We start from the raw sequence: 21,460 nt of genomic DNA on the forward strand, positions 1-21,460 counted from the left end.
AGGAAAGGCTTTAAAGTCATGCAGAAGTCAGACGGCCGAGTCCGCACCGCCTGCACCAACACACCGAGTTACATCCTGAGAGGACAGAAAACTGGCTTTCATGAAGTGATGCTTCTCAGCCGGGGAAAGCGCCACAGTGTTACTGATGATCGGTAACAGTCAAAGAAGTTCCTGTAAAATTAGCTGAAGTGCAATAAGAATACTTGTGACATAAAAACCAAAAACAATCATTTTAAGTGTTCTGTGAGTCTGTGTGCTCGGGCAGACTGTAACAGGAAGCAGGCCGAGCCAATCGAAACCAGATATCTGGAGGTACATTCATGGCTTTTCTGTCTCTGTATGAAGCACTGCCGTGTACCTGATAAAACACCGCCTCTCCTGAAAGCCTAGGAAACAAGCACTGCAAACAGCCGAGTGTGTGCGTGTGTGTTGTGCTGACATGAAAACTACTATCTAGGAACAGGAAGGAGACAGAACACGAGCTGAGGCGCTGCTCTGGTTCTGCAGCGTGACATAATGTAAGTGTAAACCTGCTCAGTGCACACTCACAGAGTCAAAGTCCACTCACAGAGGAAGCAGCGAGTCCCTGCTGTGTACCTTCTGCCTGCCAGACACGCGAGCTGTGCTCCACCCGCCAGCGGAGAAGAACAAAGGCCACGACTTCATGAAACTGCTGCACCGAGTATCAACAGGAGGACGTGTTTTTGCAGGGCACAAAAGAGAGACTGCAGTTTGGTGAAAGAGCCTCTGTAATATCTCTGATCTCAGATAACGTAGCTTTACAAATCATGGCTCTTACACCTGTGTTTGCGCAGGTAAATGTGTTTTAGATGAGTCCAGCGTGCAAAGGCAGCCCTCCCTGTATATGCAGGAGAAACCGGTCAGATGACCTGTGAGCACAGCTCCATAATTCAATTAACCTCTTAAGAGCCAAGTCTACCTGATCTCCTGCCTTTTGCCCCTGGAGGGGGGGGCGTTGGGGCTTAAGAGGTTAAAGGGAAGTTGCAGAAGTCCAAAATCTCCTCAGCTGGAGACAAAAATTACATTTATTCCCCAAAATCAAGTTTTGAGCTCTACGGACTGAGAAATTCTGACATTAGAGAGAAACCACCAATCAGATCAGACGATGCACAACGAACACTTAGAGAAGAATTTCCTTTTAACAGGAAGAACTTTGTTGGAACATGTTTCTGCAGTGAACTTTGCCGCTGGGATTCGCTCACAGATTTCACCTGTTGACTCTAAATCTGGACACTGTTCCCTGTTTTTTAGTTTGGAGCGTCTCAGTACTGGACAGCCTGGATGACCGAACAGGTTTCAGCTTTTAAGTCTGTGAAGCCAAACTGAAGGCAGGCTTTTGTTGGTCCTGAACTGATGCTCGACGATCACTCCAGAAGGAAACTGAATCAGGAGCAGAGCGCCGATGCTGAATGTCTCTGAACATCCACTTTAGACATTCTCATCTCGACTGTTTCCCACCAAGTCTGTCAGCGACGAGTGTGGAAAGAAATCATCTCAATCTGAGAGTGAAGGCATCCCAGCGTGATGGGTGACCAGTGCCGGCTTGTGTAAAGAGACATTGCTCAAACATTTCTGAGACAGAAACACGCTTTAACATGTCTCTGGCATTAGCGGCTCATGTGTTTGGAGATCGGCCGCTCCTCTTTACAGATCAGGAACTTTGCCACCTGAAATAAAAACATTAACGATCAGTGAAACAGCTGTTCTTAAATGTTTCTGTTATTATCGTTTTATTTTGTCGTCTAACCAGGGTCAGGTCTGTAAGTGAGCCGTGGCCACAAGCAGCACATGTTTGTCTATCAGCGTTAATGAAACACAAAGACAATAACAGTTAGTGGGAAATCGATAAAATTCCAGACATTGTGTTGACACATGAGCGAAACCCGACGTGGAAGCTTAACTCACATCAGTGAAAACGCCGATAAGAGCCTGTGTGAAGCTGCCAGCACAAACACAAGCAGTCATGTCACGCTGGTCCTGTGCAGAGACTGTTACCTGTAAACTCACGTTGCATGTCCTCTGATTACACCAACATTTGTTTCTTCTGCTCTGCACGGCTTTTATTTTGGAGGCGAACGCCGAGTTCTGCACTAGATGTGCTCATCCTCACGCGGACAAACTGTCACTGTTCACAACAGATCCAGAATATGTCTGTTAAGTTACAGCACGTCAGCGATGACCTGCAGAAACACACAGTGCCAGCGTGGGCGCACGGACTCAAACCCTCGGCTCGCCGGGCCTCTGGGCTGGGATCGGGGTTCACGCTGTGATTGTCTGACCTGATTCTGCTGAGTGAAAGTGTGCGAGCAGCGGGTTGAGTTCAGTGCACGTGTATGTGCAGCCAACAGCCTGCAGTGTTAGAGGGATGACCCCTGTGGGCCGACACGAGGCGACAGCAGGAAGGAAAAACTCCCTTCCAACAGGAAGTTAAGAACCCGGATCAGGGTTGGGTTGTGAGAAAGGAGAGCATAAGGAAAGAGGACGTTTCCTCCTGTGCCATCAATGTGCAGGAAGTTACAGCTGTTCAGCCTTCAAAATAAAAGCCCAAATACTCTCAGCAACAGTTTTCAATTTGTTCGGTTATTTTTGAAACAGAAACGTTTGTATGGAGGTCAGAAGGAGTTTAATGTGTAGCCAGTGCTTTGTGCTGCATTTTTCTGAAGACTGTATATAAAAGATGGACATAACCACGACACAACATTCCTTGATGTTAGGATTTGTTGGAAAGCGACCTCCCAGATGTTTTTCTGTGAAGCGTCTTCTATTCTTTCTGAAACCGTTACGCTCAGAGGCGGGCTGAGGTCTCCAGTTGGAGCCTCGTCAGGCGTTTATTGAGATGCGTTAAACGTCGTGGGGCTGGAGCTCTGTCAGGACTCACTGAATAGATGCAGGACTTCAGCTCTCTGCTTGAGCAACAGTGTGAGAAAAAAAAACTCTGTGAGCTTCAACATCACATCTGATGTAATCCGAGCGTTCCCGCAGGAGGCCGGCTCTTGTTGGGAAAGCAGCCGTCTGGTTCTCATTAACGGCTCCGAGCTTCACGTAGACTTCCACAAAATTGGATTACACTGAAAAGACGTCACTGATGTCTTCGTGTGGCTCTCAGCACAGTCATCGTTAACTATGTGAGGACGATGAATCATGACACTGTGTCAGGAAATGAACGAGGATCCAATTGCAGGCACTCATTGAATGTGGTTTATTGTAGAACAAAAGTGGAAATGGCAAAACGGAACAAAACTAATCTGTACTGAGACAAACTAAACTACTGAACAGCAAACATACACACAAAGGTACATGATGGTGACAGCAGGGAAACCACACAGCAGATACGCAGACGGCCCAACGACTACAACAACAGAAGACACGGCTTAAATACACTCAGAGAACAGGGACATTACACACAGGTCGGGAACACAGCTGCAAGTAACTGACACGACGAGACAAGGAAGGCAAACTGAATACACACATAAGACACGGACTTTCACAATAAAACAGGAAACAAGAAACCATCACACAAGGACGCAGACTCGACACTGAGAGGCAGACAGAATATAACACATCGACCTCAAACTATGCTAAACATGAGACACAACCGAAGAACAAATCCGTAAACACAAAAACCAGAAACAGAACCAGCAGAGCACACGAGCATCAGAAAACAAACCGAAACACAAGAAACGACCCAGAACCGTGACACCGTCACAGGAAGCTCCTGCTCAGGTTCTCGGCTGGAATGAGTCTTTGATGAGTCAGCGTTTGCTCGGCGTCACAGACTTTCAGGCTGAAGGCTTAAAGTCAACACAGTCCTGTGAATAAAGAAGTCTGTGTGACTGTACGCTCGATCGCAGCTCGAACGCTCAGAGGAGGAAACTGGATGATTAAACACCCGCGTCCGTTACTCTCACATCCTCCCTCTGACCTGTCAATACTTTAGCCCCACCCTGCAGTACTGTGCAAAAGTCTCGCGCCACTCCTCATCTTTAAAAAGGAGCCAGGCAGCGCTCTTCATCAGCAGTTGGCTGCATTTTCACAGCAGCTTTTTTTTATTGAGCCATTAACTCTGACCTGAGGTTCAAGCAAAGAAAGCTGTGGCTGTAGCCCAGAGCAGGAATCTGCCAATCAGAAGGTTGGTAGCTCGATTCCTGGGATATCTGATCCTCGAATGTCCGAAAACCAGTAAAGCTCCACCAGCAAACCTCCACCAGTAAACCTCCACCTGCAAACCTCCAACAGTAAAGCTCCACCTGCAAACCTCCACCAGCAAAGCTCCACCAGCAAACCTCCAAACCTCCTTTTGTTCTGCCCGTTGTGCAGCTGCAGTAAGAGGATCTTACGTGGTCAGTACACACAAACAAAACAGTGAAGAAGGCGCAGCAGCGCCTCTTCTTTCTCAGGAGACTGAAAAGATTCGGCATGAGCCCCCGCATCCTCAGGACCTTCTATCACTGTGCCATTGAGAGCATCCTCACTGGATGCATCACCACCTGGTATGGCAACAGCACCGCCTACAACCGCAAAGCTCTCCAGTGAGTAGTGCGGTGCTCTGAACGGATAATTGGAGGTGAGCTTCCCTCCCTCCAAGACATCTACAGGAAGCGGTGCCTGAGGAAAGCGGGGAGGATCATCAAGGACTCCAGTCACCCCAGCCATAAACTGTTCAGACTGCTTCCATCAGGAAGGAGGTTCTGCAGCATCCGGTCCCGTACCAGCAGACTGAGAGACAGCTTCTTCCATCAGGCCATCAGACTGCTGAACACGTCATAGACACCTCAGCTTCACTACTGGAACTTCAACATTATGCACTCCACACTGTACAGTAATGCCACTTGTTTTGCACATATTCAACTCTGTATATTTTATATATTTTATTATTATTATTATTATTTTTTTTTTTACTATTTAATTTGTAAAAATGTGTATACACACACACACACACACACACACACACACACACACACACACACACACACACACACACGTAGGAAAATATTTAGTATACACATCCAGAAATGCATACACTATTATATATTGTACATATATTTATTAGTTTCAGGTTGGCCATTCTTGTATTTTGCTCGTTTGTGTTGTTGTGTTTGCACATCTCTGTTGCTTGTGGGGCTCGCACACAAGAATTTCACTTGCTGTGCCAGTGTGCCTGCACATGTGATGTGACAATAAAAGTGATTTGATTTGATTTGATTTGAGCTGGGACTCTCCAACCTCTAGGAAGGGAACGGGCACTGAAATAAGGGGTTATGGGTTATGACCACGATCTGCAGAAGAGCATCTCTGAGCCTTGAAGCAGGCGGGCTACAGCAGCAGGAGACCACGTCAGTGTCACTGCTGTCAGTGAGAACAGGAACCTGAGGCTACAGCTCACAGACTCGCACAACTGGACAACACAAGGTGGGAAAGCGCTTCCTGGTCTGAGGAGCCTCGGTTGGCCTGTTTCAGTGTTCAGGCTGCTGCTGATTGGAGCTTCTTCTGAAGCTCGAATTAAACAGGATGGTGAGTTCACTGCACTCAGACGGCCTCCGCAGCCACAGATCTCAGTCCTGCAGAGCCGTTTGGGATGTGGGGGAACGGGAGAGTTGCATCAAGGATGCACCAGCTGTGTCATGATGTCGTGATGATATCATGTCAACAGGGACCAAAATCTGTGAGGAACATCTGAGCCATGAAGAATGAAACCAGCTCTGAGCTTCACCCTGACACTAGCAAGGTGTACCTAATAAAGTGACCAGCGTATTACTGTAGGGTCTGTACTTTACAATAAGCACCTTGAGACAGCAGTTAATGCTAAGTAAATCAAACTGAAGTGAGATTGGAGCGCTGCAGTACTCTCATGGCACTTAGACCCCACAGTGTACGATAAACTCAGTGTTTGTTTGACGCTGTGGGCGTCAGGCCCAAAATCTCTGCTGGAAAATAAACCAAAGCACACGGAGTGCTGAGGGTCATTTACCAGAAATAACACAAATGATATGCACTCATGAAGTTATGACAAATATTTGTAAATACAGCTGATAAACTTTCACAATAACTGCAGCAGCCGGTCCCGCAGTCAGCGTGTTAGTCTCTCCCTCACAGTGAATGCTGCCCATCAACCCATCAGGAGCTGAGTTCATTGTTTACGATGGGACCGCTGGATAACAGCTGCATGTTTATTTGAATGTGCAGGTGAGACTGCAGGAGATACTGTTCTCTGCTGTTCTCAGAGGACGACACGCTCACTGAAGGGAAAGCAAACGCAGGCAGTGCAGCAGCAGAAGAACGCTGAGGTTTGCACGCTGCTGGTAAAAACAGATTTCCAGATGAGACACGGTGAACACTTCAGCTGAGTGGAAATATCCCACAAAAGTCTCTCTGCAGGCTCGTGTCAGGGTGAGCAGTGAGATTATTTTAGGACAGTAAGAGGAGCGTGTTGTGTGCTGCAGAACATTCAGTGCTGGCTGACAAACTTTAAAATGCATTCAGATTGCTGATGAACGATTTGGACGCGGTTCAGAAAGAGTTCAACGAGCCAAAGACACCAGGACGGCGACCCTCGCCGACCCTCTCGCCTGCTGCTGCTGCGTCTGTGCCTCTGAGCTGTCCACAGCATGTGTGGTGTTTACGATTGTGTAACTCTGTGTGAGCTCATCGCGCTCGTGTTTTTGGACGCAGCACGGCCGGGCCTCCTCTGCGTGAACTGCAGTAACCTTTCAGCAGCACGAACAACAGCAGCTTTTCTTTTTCTGCACAGAGCTTAACAAAAGCTTCCTCTCAGCGGACGAGTCAAAGCCGCATTGAGCCAGAACACTCAGAGAAGCCGCCGCCCCTCTCTGAGCCCACTGCAGGTGGCGCCGACGACCTGCAGGCAGAGACGTGTCGACTCGTCTCATTTGCCTCTTCTCACTTTTGGATCTTTCTTACATTTGGAGCACAGCAAACCAACCCCACGCCTCACACCAGTACTGGGCCCACAGTGGGCTCTGCTCCCTCATCCAGAGCTGATTTTTCCTGACATTCCCCCGGCGTTCATGCCTCCTCCCACACCCTAAGCAGGGATCTTTGCTTCAGTGAGACAAGTCATCACTAATCAGAATGAAAAAAACCAAACAGGTTATTCTGATTCAGAAAATGGAATCTGGCCTGAAGACATGCCCTTCCTCCCTTCCTTCCTTCCTCCCTTCCTTCCTTCCTTCCTTCCTTTTCTCCTTTCATGGAGGTGTTGGATCAGTCCTTCCTCTGCCTCACACCTGATATTGTAATAAGACCTGTTCTGTGTTTCATCATCTCCACAGCAGACATGCTTCCCTTTTATTGCCTGATTATAAACCATGTGCCAGCAAACATGCCTGTGCAGGCCCACAGACGGCAACCCACACCGATCCCACAGAGGACCCAGGTGGGTGTGCCCACACTGCCCCACGGCAGCTTTGCTCCTCTGGGTCCTTATTCATGTTTTCTGTGGGAAAGCCCTGCATGGGCATGTTTTCCAGGTGACTGGCCCACAGCAGGTGTGGAAACAGGAACAGTGACAAACTCAGGCAGACTTTTGTGTTTCTGGATCGTTACCACAGAAAATCCCATTGTGAAATCTGTGAATCCTGAAACGGTGGAGTGGAGAAGATCAGCCCACTCACATCTTCACAGGTATATTCAAGCCGGTCGGCCGTCCTCCCAGTGCCACAGAAACCCTCAGTCAGCTCAGGCAATGACCTTCGACCTGTAGCACTTACATGCTTTATAAGGTAGAGACTGATCAAGGATCACATCACCTCAGCTCTTCAATCGGCTCCACGAGGATGCCTTATCCACCGAGGATGCCTTATCCACCGAGGATGCCTTATCCACCGAGGATGCCTTATCCACCGAGGATGCCTTATCCACCGCACCGGAACAGCTCAGCTCAGCATGTAACACCACATCTCCCAGCAGCTGGTAAACAGACGGGGCCCACTCAGGATGAACCCACCCCTTCAAAACTGGATCCATGACTTCCTGACAAGCACACCTCAGTTTGTGCGGGACACAGGGACTCCACTTCCTGCCATTGAGGATGTCCACAAGAAGAGATGTCTACGCAGAGCACGCATCATTCTCAGGGACGCCTCTCATCCTGCCAATAAACTCTTCCAGCTCCGCCCCTCCAGGAGGCGCTACAGGACCCTTCAGACTAAAACCAGCAGGTTTAGGAAGATCTTCTTCCCCACAGCTGTCACCCCACTGAACCTTTCCATCCACACCCCCCTATCCCCCCCAGTGACCATGATGTCATTCATTCTCAACATTCACCACACGCTCACATTGGTTACTGACATAGTCTCTGTTACACTGCCCACACTGATAGTCCAGAGAGCCACGCTCCCACTGATGCACTCACAGCACTCTGTAGATGTTCACCTCACACTGTGACATCTGTATAAATGTAACACATCTGTATATCCTGTATAACAATATCCTCCTGAGCACCGGGCCGCCTCAGGGCTGAGTCTTGAGCCCTTAAACGTTCAATGTTTGGTACAAATCACATCATTAAGCACAGACGCACAACAGCATCTGCTTTTTAAGGAGGCACACCCGAGTCCTCAGCACGTTCTACAGACGCTCCACTGACAGTGCTGACGGGCAGCATCTGTGCGCGTGCGCCCCGAGGAGAGCGGCGAGGTCGCCGAGAGGACCAGTGGGGCCACGGCGTCATCTGTTGAGAGCCCGACCACGGCCTGCTCTCACAGGAAACCTCTTTCCAACCGCCATCAGACTGCTGAACGAAGCAGCGGCCACTCTCGAGGTTACTACACAATCTGTCAACAAAACGTTTCAGCGCGATCATAATTTATCCGTTTGGATATTTACCACTGTGTTTATGACATTTGAGGCCCGTGTGTGTTTTTGTGTGAGCAGTGCTGAGTGACAACACAACGAATCCGAAACATCAAACAGCGAGCGCGAGGTTCACCAGTTTTTATTCAGCAGTCACCACACAGACCGTTTCTACGGCAACACACATCACGATGAACACACGATGAAGAAAATGCACGAGTTTCAGCGAAGAAAACAAAAACATGACGTCAACACAACATCGAAGAAAAGCTTTTATTTCTGACACATGTGAAACTTCACACTTTGACCTGAGCAGAGGAAACAAGAGCAGAGCGCACGGGTGGAGAAGAGCGCGCACGGGTGGAGAAGAGCGCGCACGGGTGGAGAACAGCTCACCCATGTGCGCTGGGTGTTGTTTTAAAGATGCTTCGGTCACATGACCTGTAATAACGCTGTAAAACGCCGCAGTGCTCAGAGCTCGGCTTTAACACGAGCGTTTAGCGAGGCGGCAGAACCGTGATGTCACACAACACATCAGTCAAGAACCTGGAGGCGGGGCGTCGCCCTCCTCGGGAAGAGGCGGCTTCAGCGGTCCCGTGGTTACCATCAGAGCGGGACATCCTCAGGAACCCGAGGGTTGGAGCTCGACGCTCTGTGGAGGCTCTACGACGGGGCGTTTTATACAGCGTTTCCATGGAAACGCCAATGACATCACCGATGCGTTTACCTGCTGTCCTAGATTCAGCCGACACCGCGTTTGGATTCAACAGGCTACTCTGAATGTGATTGGACCGTGCGTTCTGTGGGTGGAGTCGTGAGCACACCTGGCAGGTACACAATCAACACAGAATGAGACGACAGCAGAAATCTGTATATGGAGGTCAAAGGTCACTTCCACTGCCAATCAAATCAGTTTGTTTCACTCTGAAATATCAACAATGAAGCTTCTGATTGGCCGCTGAGCGGAAACCACAGCGTGAGCGAGCGTTCAGGGGAAACAGGAAATGATGTCAGACTGTCAAAAGTTCTGCAAATTTCACTCCAATCGACTGTGCTTTGATTCTTTAACGAGCTCGTTAAAGCTCCTTGGACCTGATGCTCGGAGCGAGCGGTCACTGGATCGTGCTCCTGTTCCCCGCGTCGTCCACAGAGTAACACGCACGCCGTTTACACTCAGCAGCCTCACATTAAACCATGTTTAATAAAAAAAAGGTGGTGATTCCAACCCTTTGGTCTCCGAAGTGAAACAAAAGCAGGTAACATGTCTCCATAAACACGACGGTGGTCGGCAATCAAACCTGTGACCTTTCAGTTTCTCTGATCGGCCTGCAGCTTTTAAACTGACGCTCTCTGCTAAACGTGACGGCAGCGGGCGGCGTGATGGTGGACATGAGTGCAGAAAGGCTCGTGCATCTCATCACAGCCGGAGCAAGGACCCAGGCACCGTGTCGGACCGCCTGTTTGAATAACTGCAAACGTTCCTGTCCTGATTTGGAGGTGGTTGGGTGTGTGGGGACGACACACACACACACGCACACACGCACACACGCACACACACACACACGCACACACACACACACACACACACACACACGTCTGGAATCATCAGGTCACCTCCTGTTCATCAGCTGAACACATTTAAAAGCTGGATTCTTTTCAGGCGACTGCTGCCGTCTCCACACGTTCTTCCACTCCACGAGGACCACAGGTCAAACGTGGTTGGTCAGTGGAACTTGCACAACAGTGGACAGCAGGAACATGAAGTCCTCTGAGCTCTCAGTGAAGCTGTGAGCTGTCTGCCCACAGGGACACGAGTCAGGAGTTTTATAGCTGAAGTTAGCCAAGGTACGTGATGGTTCCCGTGGAAACCCCGAGGGCTGACTGATGGAGCAGCAGCTTCATTTTTTTTACCTGTGCAAACCCCCGCAGCTCCAACCTGTGCTTCTGACCCTGCAGGTCAGTAAACGCCTCTGCAGCAGAGGGTTAAAGCGGCCGCGTGCTCCTCTAATGACGCAGCCATGATCTGCTCCGTGTCCCCAGCACGCGGCACAAAGCCCTGAGGGGTCTCAGCTGACTGAGCTGTGGTTATGTCCTTCCTCACGTTAACACATCTGCCACATATGAGCGGAACAGTCGTTCACCACGCGGCTCACGTTACGAGCCCGCGCTCAGACATTACAGGAAACGCTCCGCTCGGCCCGGCGCAGTGTTTAACCACCTCTTCTTCTCTCGCTCGTGTTGGTCGATCTCTGCAGCCCCAAAGGAAGCAGCAGGAAGTTTGTGATCAGAGAAACTGAAAGGCACGGCTCGCCGCCGCCGCCGCTCCAACACGTCAAACGGCACGAGGGCGAATAAATAATAAACAGTATAAAGGAGGAGGAGTCTCGTTTGTTCTGACTCGGCGTTTGTTCACTTCCTGTCTGTTAAGACATTTTGGTTTGTAACACAAGGACTGGTTCACGGAGAGGACGTCGCCACGTGCAGGTCAGACTGAGCGTGGGACCCCAGGAGGAAACGGTTTCCACGGCAACATTTCACACTTTGCGTCGTCTCTCCAGCTGAACATCCTGATTTGGCAGCTGTGAGTTTTTGTTCTGAGACGAGGACGAAGGTCCGACGGGGGGAGGCGGGGCCGCGGGGCAGCGCCGACCCTTCCGCCCGGTCACCAGTAGAAGGAGCGGGACAGGAAGTTGGCGGCGGCTCCGAGCCAGCTGTTTCCGTCCTGCCCCGATCCCACTCGGCTCACCGCCTTGTCGGGCTCCTGAGATGGGCTCTCCTCCTCCGGCAGGTAGTCCGGCAGGTCCACGTTCTGCTCCACCTCCACAGAGCCGTCCTCCGGGAACGGGATCAGGACCTGCACACACGGACGGGAACGCACACGTTAGACGCGCTGCGATAGGCTGCACACCTGTTCTTTAAGCATGACCCCGCCCCTTGGTTTTTGTGCGTCTTCCTGTCAGTGAACTCGTGCCCGTCATCTTGCCACGCTCACAAACATGAGCTACACCCACTCCCACTGATCCCACTTTGATGGTGTTATCAGCCGGGTGTAGTAAACCCGGCTGGTGCTCCACCTGTGGGAGGCCCACAGTGGGTGCAAACTGGGTGTTACTGTGTGAGCAGGAAATGTTGTAACGTGAAGTCTTTGATGCAGCAGGCCTGAGTGGGCACTCCACAGTGACAGCCGGCTGAGCGAGCACATTTCTAACTACCAGGTGTGAGTGTGTCTCTGCTGCCCCCTGCTGGCCACACAGTGTCTCAGCTCTTTAAAGCCCACAGCTGACAGCACTGCTCCACCTTCTCTTCTGGTGCTTTTAGGTGCAACGTCAGAGCGAACGACGAAGCTGCGAGCACGAGAGCAAGCGTGACGTGCCAACGAGCTGAGAGCCAAACTGACCTCGTCTCCGTCTTCTCCTTTCACCACCTGCAGCGCCTTCATCACCTCGGTGGCGGCGATCGCGGACGCCAGAGCCTGAACACAAAAACACCGTCAGTCATTCACAGACGACCTCCTGAAACTCACATTTCAGCAGCTGATTCACAGAAAATGACAGAAAAACTTCAACAAAGGAACAAAAGCAGATTTCAGGAGGAAGCTGTGATCACGTGATTATACAGCGAGAACCACGAGGGGGCGTGGTCTGGTCTGACCTCGGCCGTCAGGTCCGAGCGGATGCGGACGATGCACCTCTTCGCGGCCATCTGGAAGGTGAAGCTGATCACGCCTTTGATCTTCAGCAGCGCCTCCTCACACATACTCCTCCGACTCTGCAGGGTCACAAAACAAAACGCTCATGACTCCTCCCACCGCCCACGCCAAGGGAATCATTACTGAGTGAAAGGCGCGCTGACCGAGTCGTCCAGGCCGTCGATGTGGAGGACGACGGTCTTGGCTCTCTTGTTGCTTGAGCCCAGGAAGAACTGGGCTTTACGGCGGCTGCTGACGGGCTCCTCGGCCGGTTCGGAGTCGGCGATGCCGGACGCCTGCAGGAGCTCGTAGATCTCAGACGCCAGCAGCTTCGTCTCGCCGGGCGTGGTCGACCTGGATGGAAAGAGCAGAGCTGTGGAACCTCGTTTTCCCAGCAGCAGGAGCGTCAGCGCTCTGCTCACAGCGCTGCAAGTACGAGCGGGTGAGCAGGTTGGTCTCTACGTACACGTCACTGATATCGACGAGATAAAGCGCCACGATCAGCAGCGACTCACGACATTCCTTCTTCCTTTATTCTCCTCTAAACTTGTTTCTTAGAGCTCACAGCAAACAGGAAGTCACTTTGCTACTGTGCTTGCAGAAACCTGGATAAGCTCCATCAGACTCACTTCTGCATGACGTTCTGGAGGCTCAGCATCATCCCCAGCTCCGCCCTCAGCTTCTCCCGGTTGGCTCGACATTCTGCCAGGTAACGGATCGCCTGGAAGGACACCCGGAAAGAGTCAGAAACTGAATCAGAGAGACGGCTTCCCACACCAAACTCTATTCAAATATCGTCTGATTTAAAATAACAGATTCTGTTGCTGTTCGAGGCGTTTCAGCGCCGACGACCAGCAGCCTCCAACTCGTTCTGATGTTTGGGTTCAGACACCTGGAGCAGATCTTTGCACACAACAGGTGTTACATCAAGCTGAGCTGATCCGGGTGTCTGAAATCCTCATGTAAGCTCCGCCCTCTCTCTATTGGACAGAGTCTATGTGTTTCCACTGCACTGTGAGCTCACCAGCAGGGCGGAGTAGACCACCTGAGGGTTGGGGTGGTCCAGGAACAGGATGAGTCCGGGCAGGCAGCCCTGGTCCTGGACGATGGCCCTGCGGTTCATGGGGTCGGCGGCCAGGTCCCTCAGCTGGTTGACCACGGCCAGCGCGTCCGGCTCGGCGGTCATGGCTGCTGCCGTTCACTCGCCCATAAAAGAAGCAGCTGAGGGGCGAGCAGAGTAAGGTATTCTACGTCATTTATTTTCCTCTCACGACCTCTGACCTCTGAGAAACCCCAGACCATGAATATCACGGGAAACAGAAAACGTGTTTCCTTCACACACATTTTACTGTATTCACAGCCTGACAACAGCCTCTAAGAGCTTTACATCAGAAGGTAAACAGCATGACCTGGTGACCTCAGGATCAGAGGCAGCACGGGGGCGAGGAGATACGAGGACCGTAGTCAGACAGTTTTTATTAGACCCTGTGTCAGATTAAGTATTTTTAATCATCACAGAGGGCGTGGGACCGATTCAGGAAGGTCAGTGCAGGTGTTGCACTACGAACCAGAGCTGTACCCATCAAAGCCGCCGAGCTGTGAGAAACTAGCAATGTTTCCTCTGTTTCTATTCTAGTTCACCTGGTCTTCATTTTCACATCTACGTTAACTGGACGCTTTGTCACATCGCGCTCTAGTTTTCAGTTTAGTTGTAGTTAAGCTTGGTGCTGCTGGGGTGTTGGACAGCACAGTCCCATCAGCAGGAGGTAAGCCTTAGACCCTCGCTCTTGTTTGGAAACGACCCGGCCCCTCTCGTTTCCTCTCATCCTGCTCTGCAGCCGGTGATGGCTGTCCTGGTTCTGCAGCAGTGGGTGGAGAGGATGCTGGAGATGAAGCTCATCTGTGGGAGGACTCGTAGGAGACGCAGCTGGATGCAGGTGTCTGTAATAACCCGTCAGAGCGTTCAGCAGAGATATTAATGAGAGCACATCTGAGGCTGTAGAGGCCGGAGGGCTGTTTCCTGCTGGTGTCCGGCCTCCAGCTGATAAACTCATGTTGGATCTAAAGCTTCATGAACAGACACAGGAACGTCTTCCTTAGAGGAGCCTCGCTGATGATGATGAAGAGAAATGCTTGCTGCTCGATAAACGCTCTGATATATTTGATTCTGACAGCTGTCAGACTGAAGTCTGGATGGACCCACCTGTCCTACCTCCCTGTATTTCATGTCAGTTGTTAATGTGCTGCCGAACCGACCGGAAACCTCCCCCGTGTCTGCCGTTTCTCCGTTATTGCGTCTTTGATCGTGTTTCTTTCTACAGAAGCCGGAAGAAGCTAAATCAGCTGATTCTCGCGCTAACTTTGGAGCCGGTCTGTGGTCGCGGCTCAGCGCGGGTCTCAGGCGCTGTGTTCGGCTGCCCGAGCCCCGGGAGCACTCACCTCTCTGACGGACACCGAGCGCCGGCTAGCGGCTAACTGGTCGCGTGGGCTGTCCGGTCGGCCTCTCCTCCGGCAGCCTCGCGCGGTGGTGACGAATCCGCACCTCTTCGGGGTTCGCGTGCGCGCGGATTTTCAGTCTCCGGCGCCGTTAACGACTCGAGGAAAACACCGTGAACCGAAGCAGCAATGCTTCCTGCTGAACGCCACCGGCCGTCCACGGCGCAACATCAAAGCCTGCGATTGGCTGAGCCGAGACCACCTGATCGCGCCGACCAATGAGCTGCTTTGTTCCTACAGCTAATGGCGCCGCGCCCTGAAGGAACCGGAAATTGACGCAGGATCAGCTGGAGACAAAAACGTCACATTTATCTGAGTTTTAAAAAGTGGATTTAAAACACTTCCATGAGCTCATTTCCTGTTTTCACCTGTGGCACTATCTCACCTGCACATTTCTATCACGTGTTGGAGAAACTGTGGCCGCATCGTTTCCGGTGGACGTAGTAAAGCAGTTTAGCTTCCTGTTGTGAACACTGGATGTGCGCAGAGCTGGCTCCGAGTGAGATGCTCACAGGAGGAAGCATATCCTGCCCGGTGACATTAATTTGGTGGCAGTTTCTACCAGAGTAAACATGTTTGCCTGGAAGCTCTCCTGGACCCGTGCGGGATGAAAATGAAGTGATCGGAGCTCCTGTGACTCCGAAGATTTAGCTTCGTGAAATGTTTCAAGTTTCTGTACAAAATAAATCAGCTGATCCTGAGGAGCTCAGCTCAGAGTTGACTCATAGACAAACACGTTTTATTAAAGCAAACGTCAACCACTGTTTGACGTCAGACTTCAGGTAGCAGGTAAATGTGGAGCCAGTTACAGATCTGCAGGTGACGCTTTGTTGCTGCTTTGTCTTCATTGAACCCACACACCGTCAGACAGCCACGATCGTTCTGCATTTCCAGAGAAAATGAGTCATTGCGAGCTTTTACCGCGTGATTCTGGGTGACATGACGCGCACATGAATGCGGACTGCGGAGGTTTTCTCCTCAACCTGATTTTTTAAATCCCTGCATTAATATTTTCTTTGGACTTCGCTTTTAAACACACTAAAACAAATGTGTGCGAATTGAGGAAGTGACGAAGCACGTGACTGTGGCAGAGTGCACGTGTCAGCGTTCAGTGCTGTCCAGCAGAGGGCAGCAGAGGGCCACGCACAGGTGCCCAACAGCCTTTGTTTATGTCACTAGAACAAAAACACCCAAACAGGCACCAGGTGACAGCTGCCCTCACTGCTGTGTCTGCTTCGTCTACATTTTTATTAGGGAGGAAACATTTTCAAAATTGAAAATACGATCGAGGGCTGTTTTTCCAGCTGCTTCAGTCCAGCAGGTGGAGACAAAGCCAAAGACTGTAGTGCAAAGATGAGAGGAGAGCGTGAGGAGCTGCTGCAGCGTTCTGCTGTAAAACCAGCCCCTGACCTGCACACACTGCTGCTGATGACCCCCAGAATAAACTGTAAGGTTTGTGTGTGACTGTGAGGGTGGAGGGGGCGGTGGTGCAGAAGGAGTCCGATTGAGCTGACTGAGCGAGGACAGCTGTGGATGAAGAACGAAGAGCCGGGCGCTGTTCGCTGAGCTGAGGGAGGAACAGCTGCCGTGCTGCGAGGCCCACAGTGACAGCAAAGCCACAGTCGCTGCACAAAAAGCTTGTCAGGAAGGAGACGCACAAACAGCTGGTGCTGAACACGCAGCAGCTCTTCATCTGCTCCAGCAGGTCCAAACACATCTAGTACAACTCCAGCTTCACTACAAGCACGCCTCCCTTCATACTGCACGAAAAGCACATTCTAGCCGCAGGTCGTCGAGTCTGCAGGATCCCCCGCTGCACCGCGAGGCCTAGACTGTGATTTCAGAATCATCAGAATCGTGTTTATTGGCCAAGTATATGTGCAGACACATACAGGGAATTTGGTTCCGGTAGATGGCGGCTCTCAAGCACACACACACACACACACACACACACACACACACACACACACACACGCTGTGTAAATCAACTATAAATAACGAATCTAAACTTGTATACATAAAATACAGAAATGAATGAGGTGGAATGAATACTACAAAATGTACATAAGGTGCAGCTGCAGTCTGGCAGTGGGAGCAGTGTGACAGGTCAACTGTTAAGAAGGGACTTGTTGAGGTTGCAGCAGCTTCATTTACAGATTACTCAAACAAGCCGGCAGCTACGGTTATTTAACGATAATATTAAGAACTCTGCAGACGGTCGGAACAGCGAATGAGCTCGTGCGCACAAGCCTGAATACACCGGGAGGGTTGCATCAGGAAGACGTTTGACCCAGGATAACAACAACTGTCTCCATGGAAACTGTGCTACTGCTGGCCAAAGGGGGTGGGGCTGTGAGATGATTAATGTTATCAGTGTGCACGCCTCACAGGTTGGAGACAAGAAGAACAGGAAGTGTGAAGTAAGTGGGACAGGTGTGCAGCAAACACAGGAAAGGATGTGCAGCAGCTTTAAGGACACAGGTGGAAATGTACTCATGAATGATGAGAGGCTGCTGAGAAGGTGAAGGAGCATTTAAGGAGCTGATGAATGTAGAAAATAAAAGAGGAGGATTGATGGATGGAGGACAGTCAACGAATCAGGAAGTGCAGAGGATTAGGAAGGAGGAAGCGAGGGCAGCTGAGGATGAGCTACAGTAACTACAGAGAGTTAAACCACCATGAAGATATGGGAAAGAGCTGCTGTAGGTTAAGGGAGGTGACGGAGAAGTTCAGAGAAGGTGGATCAGAGAAAACAGATGATTGGCTGCTGAGAGAGGAGCTGTGGTCCTGCATGAGGGAGTCAGGAGGACGACATGTATGAGGACAGAGACGGTGAATCTGCAAGGAGCAGAGGAAGTGAAGGTAGAGTTTAAATACCTCGGGTCAACCGTCCACAGCAGCAGAGGACAGAGATGTACAGTAAGTGCTCCATCCTCCCTCCTCACAGGGATTCAACTGCTGCTAACAGTCTGTGAACCAGGAGGAAGAGGAAGTGAGAGAAGTGAGACTCAAAGAGGAGACAGAGGGCGACATCATCCAGTAGGCGGGGCTCTCCTTCTGCACTGTGTTCAACCATTGTGTCAATAATAAGTGCTGCTGTGAAGAGAACAATTCTCAGACTGAATGTTGAACATCAGCTAGTTTCTCCTGTTGATTTAAACCTTGTTGTACAGATGGAACATTGGCTGTGGATTATTCTTGCTGCTCTTTTCTTTGGTGAGATACAAACATCAACATGTTTCCTCTGCTTAAATAAATGTGTGAGTCTGATTAATGGTGAGTTTTTAATCATGTTTATTGATCCATCTCTTCCTCTGCATGTTCTGTTCTTCCTCAGAGTGTAAAGGAGAAGACAAAGTGATCCAGGAACAAGGAGATGTCATTGCTGCTGAAGGAGACACAGTTACACTTGGATGTAGATATGAAACCAGTGACCCAGGCCCGACTTTATTCTGGTACAAACAGGATGGAAACAACAGCCCCAAATTCATCCTGAGCCGTGTTAGCAGGGATGATGGAAACACAGCAGACGAGTTCAAGGAGAGATTTTCATCCACACTGGATTCCAGCATCAGATCAGTTCCTCTGAAGATCCAGAAGCTTCAGCTGTCTGACTCTGCTGTGTACTACTGTGCTCTGCAGCCCACAGTGACAGGAAACAGCAAAACTCTGTACAAAAACCTTTGGAGCAAAGACAACAGAATACTCCACAACATCCACTAGAGGGAGCCACACACTGTTAAACCTCTGATTCTTGTGTCATTGGACTGATGACAAAGACAACAGAGAAATGAAGCAGTAAAGATCAGAGACAGAGACAGAGCTGCTGTGGAAGGAAACTTTATTTATAAAGATCCTTTCACATCGACACGTCAAACAGCTCGTACAGTTTGTTAGTGTCAGCTCTAAAGACGGAAACGTTTAAAAAGATGTGAACTGAAAACAAAGCATGCTTGAAACACAAAGTTCAACATCTGACTTCAATCCAAAAATCACTGAGGACACAAACCAAACATCTTCCACTAAACGTTCAGGTGCAAACAGAGTGATGGAGGTAAAGAAGAAAACCTCGATGCAGGCGGAAGATCAGAGCTGCATCTTTGTCATATTTACACTGTTGCCTCTGATTCTACTGAAGCAGAGACGTCATCGAACATGTTTTCTTCCAGAGTCTCAAAGAAATCCTACAAAACAGCTTTTATAGAAAACAGAGTGTGAAACAGCTGCGAGGTTATCATCTATAATCTGTCTGAGCCTGCAGGTCCCCGATCGCCGTGGCGATGGTGGAGAGCCACGAGGCGGCGCTTCAGTCCCTGCTGACTGTGCTCAGTCACAGTCAGGGGGGTGCGCCCTCTCCTTTTTCAAATATCACTGAAATATCGAAGGTCACCTCAGCCCGTTTCATTTTCTCATGAAAGTTGGTTTCCTTGGAGACCACCTGGGCAACGTGGCGCGCGCCGCTGCCCGAGGAGGCGGGAGCAGCTCAGCCGCCTCTCATCACTCCAATAAAACTGCAGTTATGTATTCAGTGACACGTTATTTAGCTTTCACTGTGCGGTCTATTTTCATTTTTACTTCAGTCAACTAAAATTTTAGCTCAGCTCGAGTTTCTGCAGTTGAGGAAATGTTAGAACAGCCCTGCATGAACCCTTCAGGTCACCAACTGGTCACACTCGTCAAACCCAGTAACATGAATTAAAGCCACGAGTGTTTCAACATGTCTGTGAAGGTTCTCGGTCATCCAGGTCATCCTAGTCTAAGAAAAGCGCCGGGACGCCTTTAAGACGTTTCATCCAAGAAGCCCAGTGGGAGTTTCCCCCCAAGAGGGACAATGACCCCCTGATGATAGTCCACCTAATCACATGGGCCATGGCGTGAAAGCGGGTGTGGGTCCCAATCAGCCAGGGTTTCAGGTGAGCTCACTGTGAAACCTGGCCCCACCCTATCATGTGACTTCCTGAGGTCAGATGGCCCAGGATGTGAGTGGGCGTTAAGGCGTCTGGGGAGGGATCTCCAAACTGGATTATAGATGGCAGAGAGTTGGTGTGGTAAGCCCCGCCCTCTGTCCAAAATGTGAACATTGGCATCCTCAGAGAGTGACCTTTGACCTTTAGCTGCAGGTATACTGATGAGTCTTGTCCTGTAGGGCTTAAATTCGTGACTCTCCACCAGTTGCTCTTAGAACTGAAGAAGCTTCTCGGATTAAACGTCTTCAAGGCAACTTAAAGACGTCCAAAGGTTTCCTTTCAAAGCTCCTCAGATCAACGTTTAAACAGCTGCGTGTCGAACATCAGTGAAACGTCAGCACAGCTGCACAGTCGCCTCTCAGAAGAACAGCTTCACTTCCATCTCTTCATCATATCACAACTCACCACCTCTCATTCATACTAACATAGAGTTCCAAGACTCGACGTGATGTTGTCTAGAAGAAGAAAAGTAAATTAATACATGAGCACGCCTCCCCCAAGTCAAACTGATCATGTGACCAACCTCACCGAGCGACTCCAACAAACTGAGTCTAAAAAGTGTGTTTGAACCTGAATGCATTCTTGGACTACGACTTCTCCCCCGTGTGAGTCTTCATGTGGCGTAACATGTGATTGCTCCGTGCGAACGTTTTCCCGCATGTTTTACAGGAATACGGCTTCTCGCCTGTGTGGATCCTCATGTGGACGTACAGATTCCCGCTCTGACTGAAGGTCTTTCCACACGTCAGGCAGGAGTACGACTTCTCCTTAGTGTGGATTATCATGTGGCGCAGCATGGTGCTCTTTTGAGTAAAGCTTCTCTGACATATTTTACAGGAATGCGGTTTCTCTCCTGTGTGGATTTTGCGATGCTCTTTGACTTGGCATTTTTTCTTGAAGGCTCTTCCACAAACATCACACTTTAAAGTCTTTTTACCTGCGTCAGAGTTCTTCTGACGCGCTAACATGCGAGCGTGTGCAGGATTGTTACAGTGAATTCGATATATAATTCTAGTCGGTCCCGAGTCTGCACTCCTGCCTCCTTCCTGATCCTGGCTCTCAGCTCCAGCAGAGCTGTGACAGAGGAGCTGCTCCTCGTCTCCTCCTGGTTCACTGTGCTCTCCTTCCTCAGCAGCAGTCACCATGAAGGTGTCCGTCTCCTCCTTCAGTCCCAGCTGCTCTCCCTGCTGACTGCTGCACAGTTCCTCCTGTTCCTCTTTAATCTGTGGAGCTTCTGGTTCCTCCTGCTCCACACTGGAGCTCCTCTCCTGGTTCCAGAGCTGCTGCTCAGCGAGAACCTCCTCCTCCTCCTCCTTACAGACATGTTCCTGTGGGACGTCTGGTGGACAGAAACATAAATATGGCTCCTTTTAATCAGTAACGAGGCTCTGCAGTAAAAGCTAACTGGACTGGTTCCTGTGTCCTCTACCCGACACGCCGTCAAACAGCAGTTAGCTGCTGTGACAGCGGCCACATG

At 50.3% G+C, this 21,460-nt stretch overlaps 2 protein-coding genes across 3 annotated transcripts in view; both read right to left on the reverse strand.

Annotated features, from left to right (window-relative positions):
• Positions 1–9,091: 9,091 nt before the first annotated feature.
• Positions 9,092–15,290, reverse strand: LOC113010318 (armadillo repeat-containing protein 1-like). Its single transcript, XM_026149353.2, has 7 exons — positions 14,960–15,290; positions 13,545–13,741; positions 13,150–13,241; positions 12,685–12,874; positions 12,484–12,600; positions 12,230–12,304; positions 9,092–11,686 (listed from the first exon to the last, which is right to left on the reverse strand). Exons 2-7 carry the CDS (start codon positions 13,704–13,706, stop codon positions 11,495–11,497), a joined length of 828 nt encoding a protein of 275 aa, XP_026005138.1. The 5' UTR covers positions 13,707–13,741; positions 14,960–15,290; the 3' UTR covers positions 9,092–11,494.
• A 3,550-nt stretch (positions 15,291–18,840) lies between these two features.
• LOC113010313 (uncharacterized) overlaps positions 18,841–21,460 on the reverse strand; it is a 141,000-nt gene continuing 138,380 nt past the window's right edge. Inside the window, exons 2-3 of one of the 2 annotated variants that reach the window (XM_026149345.2) lie at positions 20,554–21,322; positions 18,841–20,438 (exon numbers count right to left, since the gene is read on the reverse strand). In XM_026149345.2, the coding sequence (XP_026005130.2) occupies positions 20,571–21,322 (752 nt within the window). In that variant the 3' untranslated portion in view covers positions 18,841–20,438; positions 20,554–20,570. Of the gene's footprint in view, positions 21,323–21,460 lie in introns of both variants that reach the window. The other variant, XM_080292415.1, reaches the window with a different exon arrangement.

The sequence above is a fragment of the Astatotilapia calliptera genome, chromosome 18 (genome assembly GCF_964374335.1).
Source record: "Astatotilapia calliptera chromosome 18, fAstCal68.1, whole genome shotgun sequence".
In the NCBI taxonomy this organism is placed as follows: Eukaryota; Metazoa; Chordata; class Actinopteri; order Cichliformes; family Cichlidae; genus Astatotilapia; species Astatotilapia calliptera.

Coding starts and splice junctions, on each gene's coding strand:
- LOC113010318 (XM_026149353.2), bottom strand. CDS start 13,706: ATGACCGCCGAGCCGGACGCGCTGGCCGTGGTCAACCAGCTGAGGGAC. Junction 12,601..12,684: donor TCGACGGCCTGGACGACTCG/GTCAGCGCGCCT, acceptor GTGACCCTGCAG/AGTCGGAGGAGTATGTGTGA. Junction 12,305..12,483: donor GCTCGGACCTGACGGCCGAG/GTCAGACCAGAC, acceptor TTTTGTGTTCAG/GCTCTGGCGTCCGCGATCGC.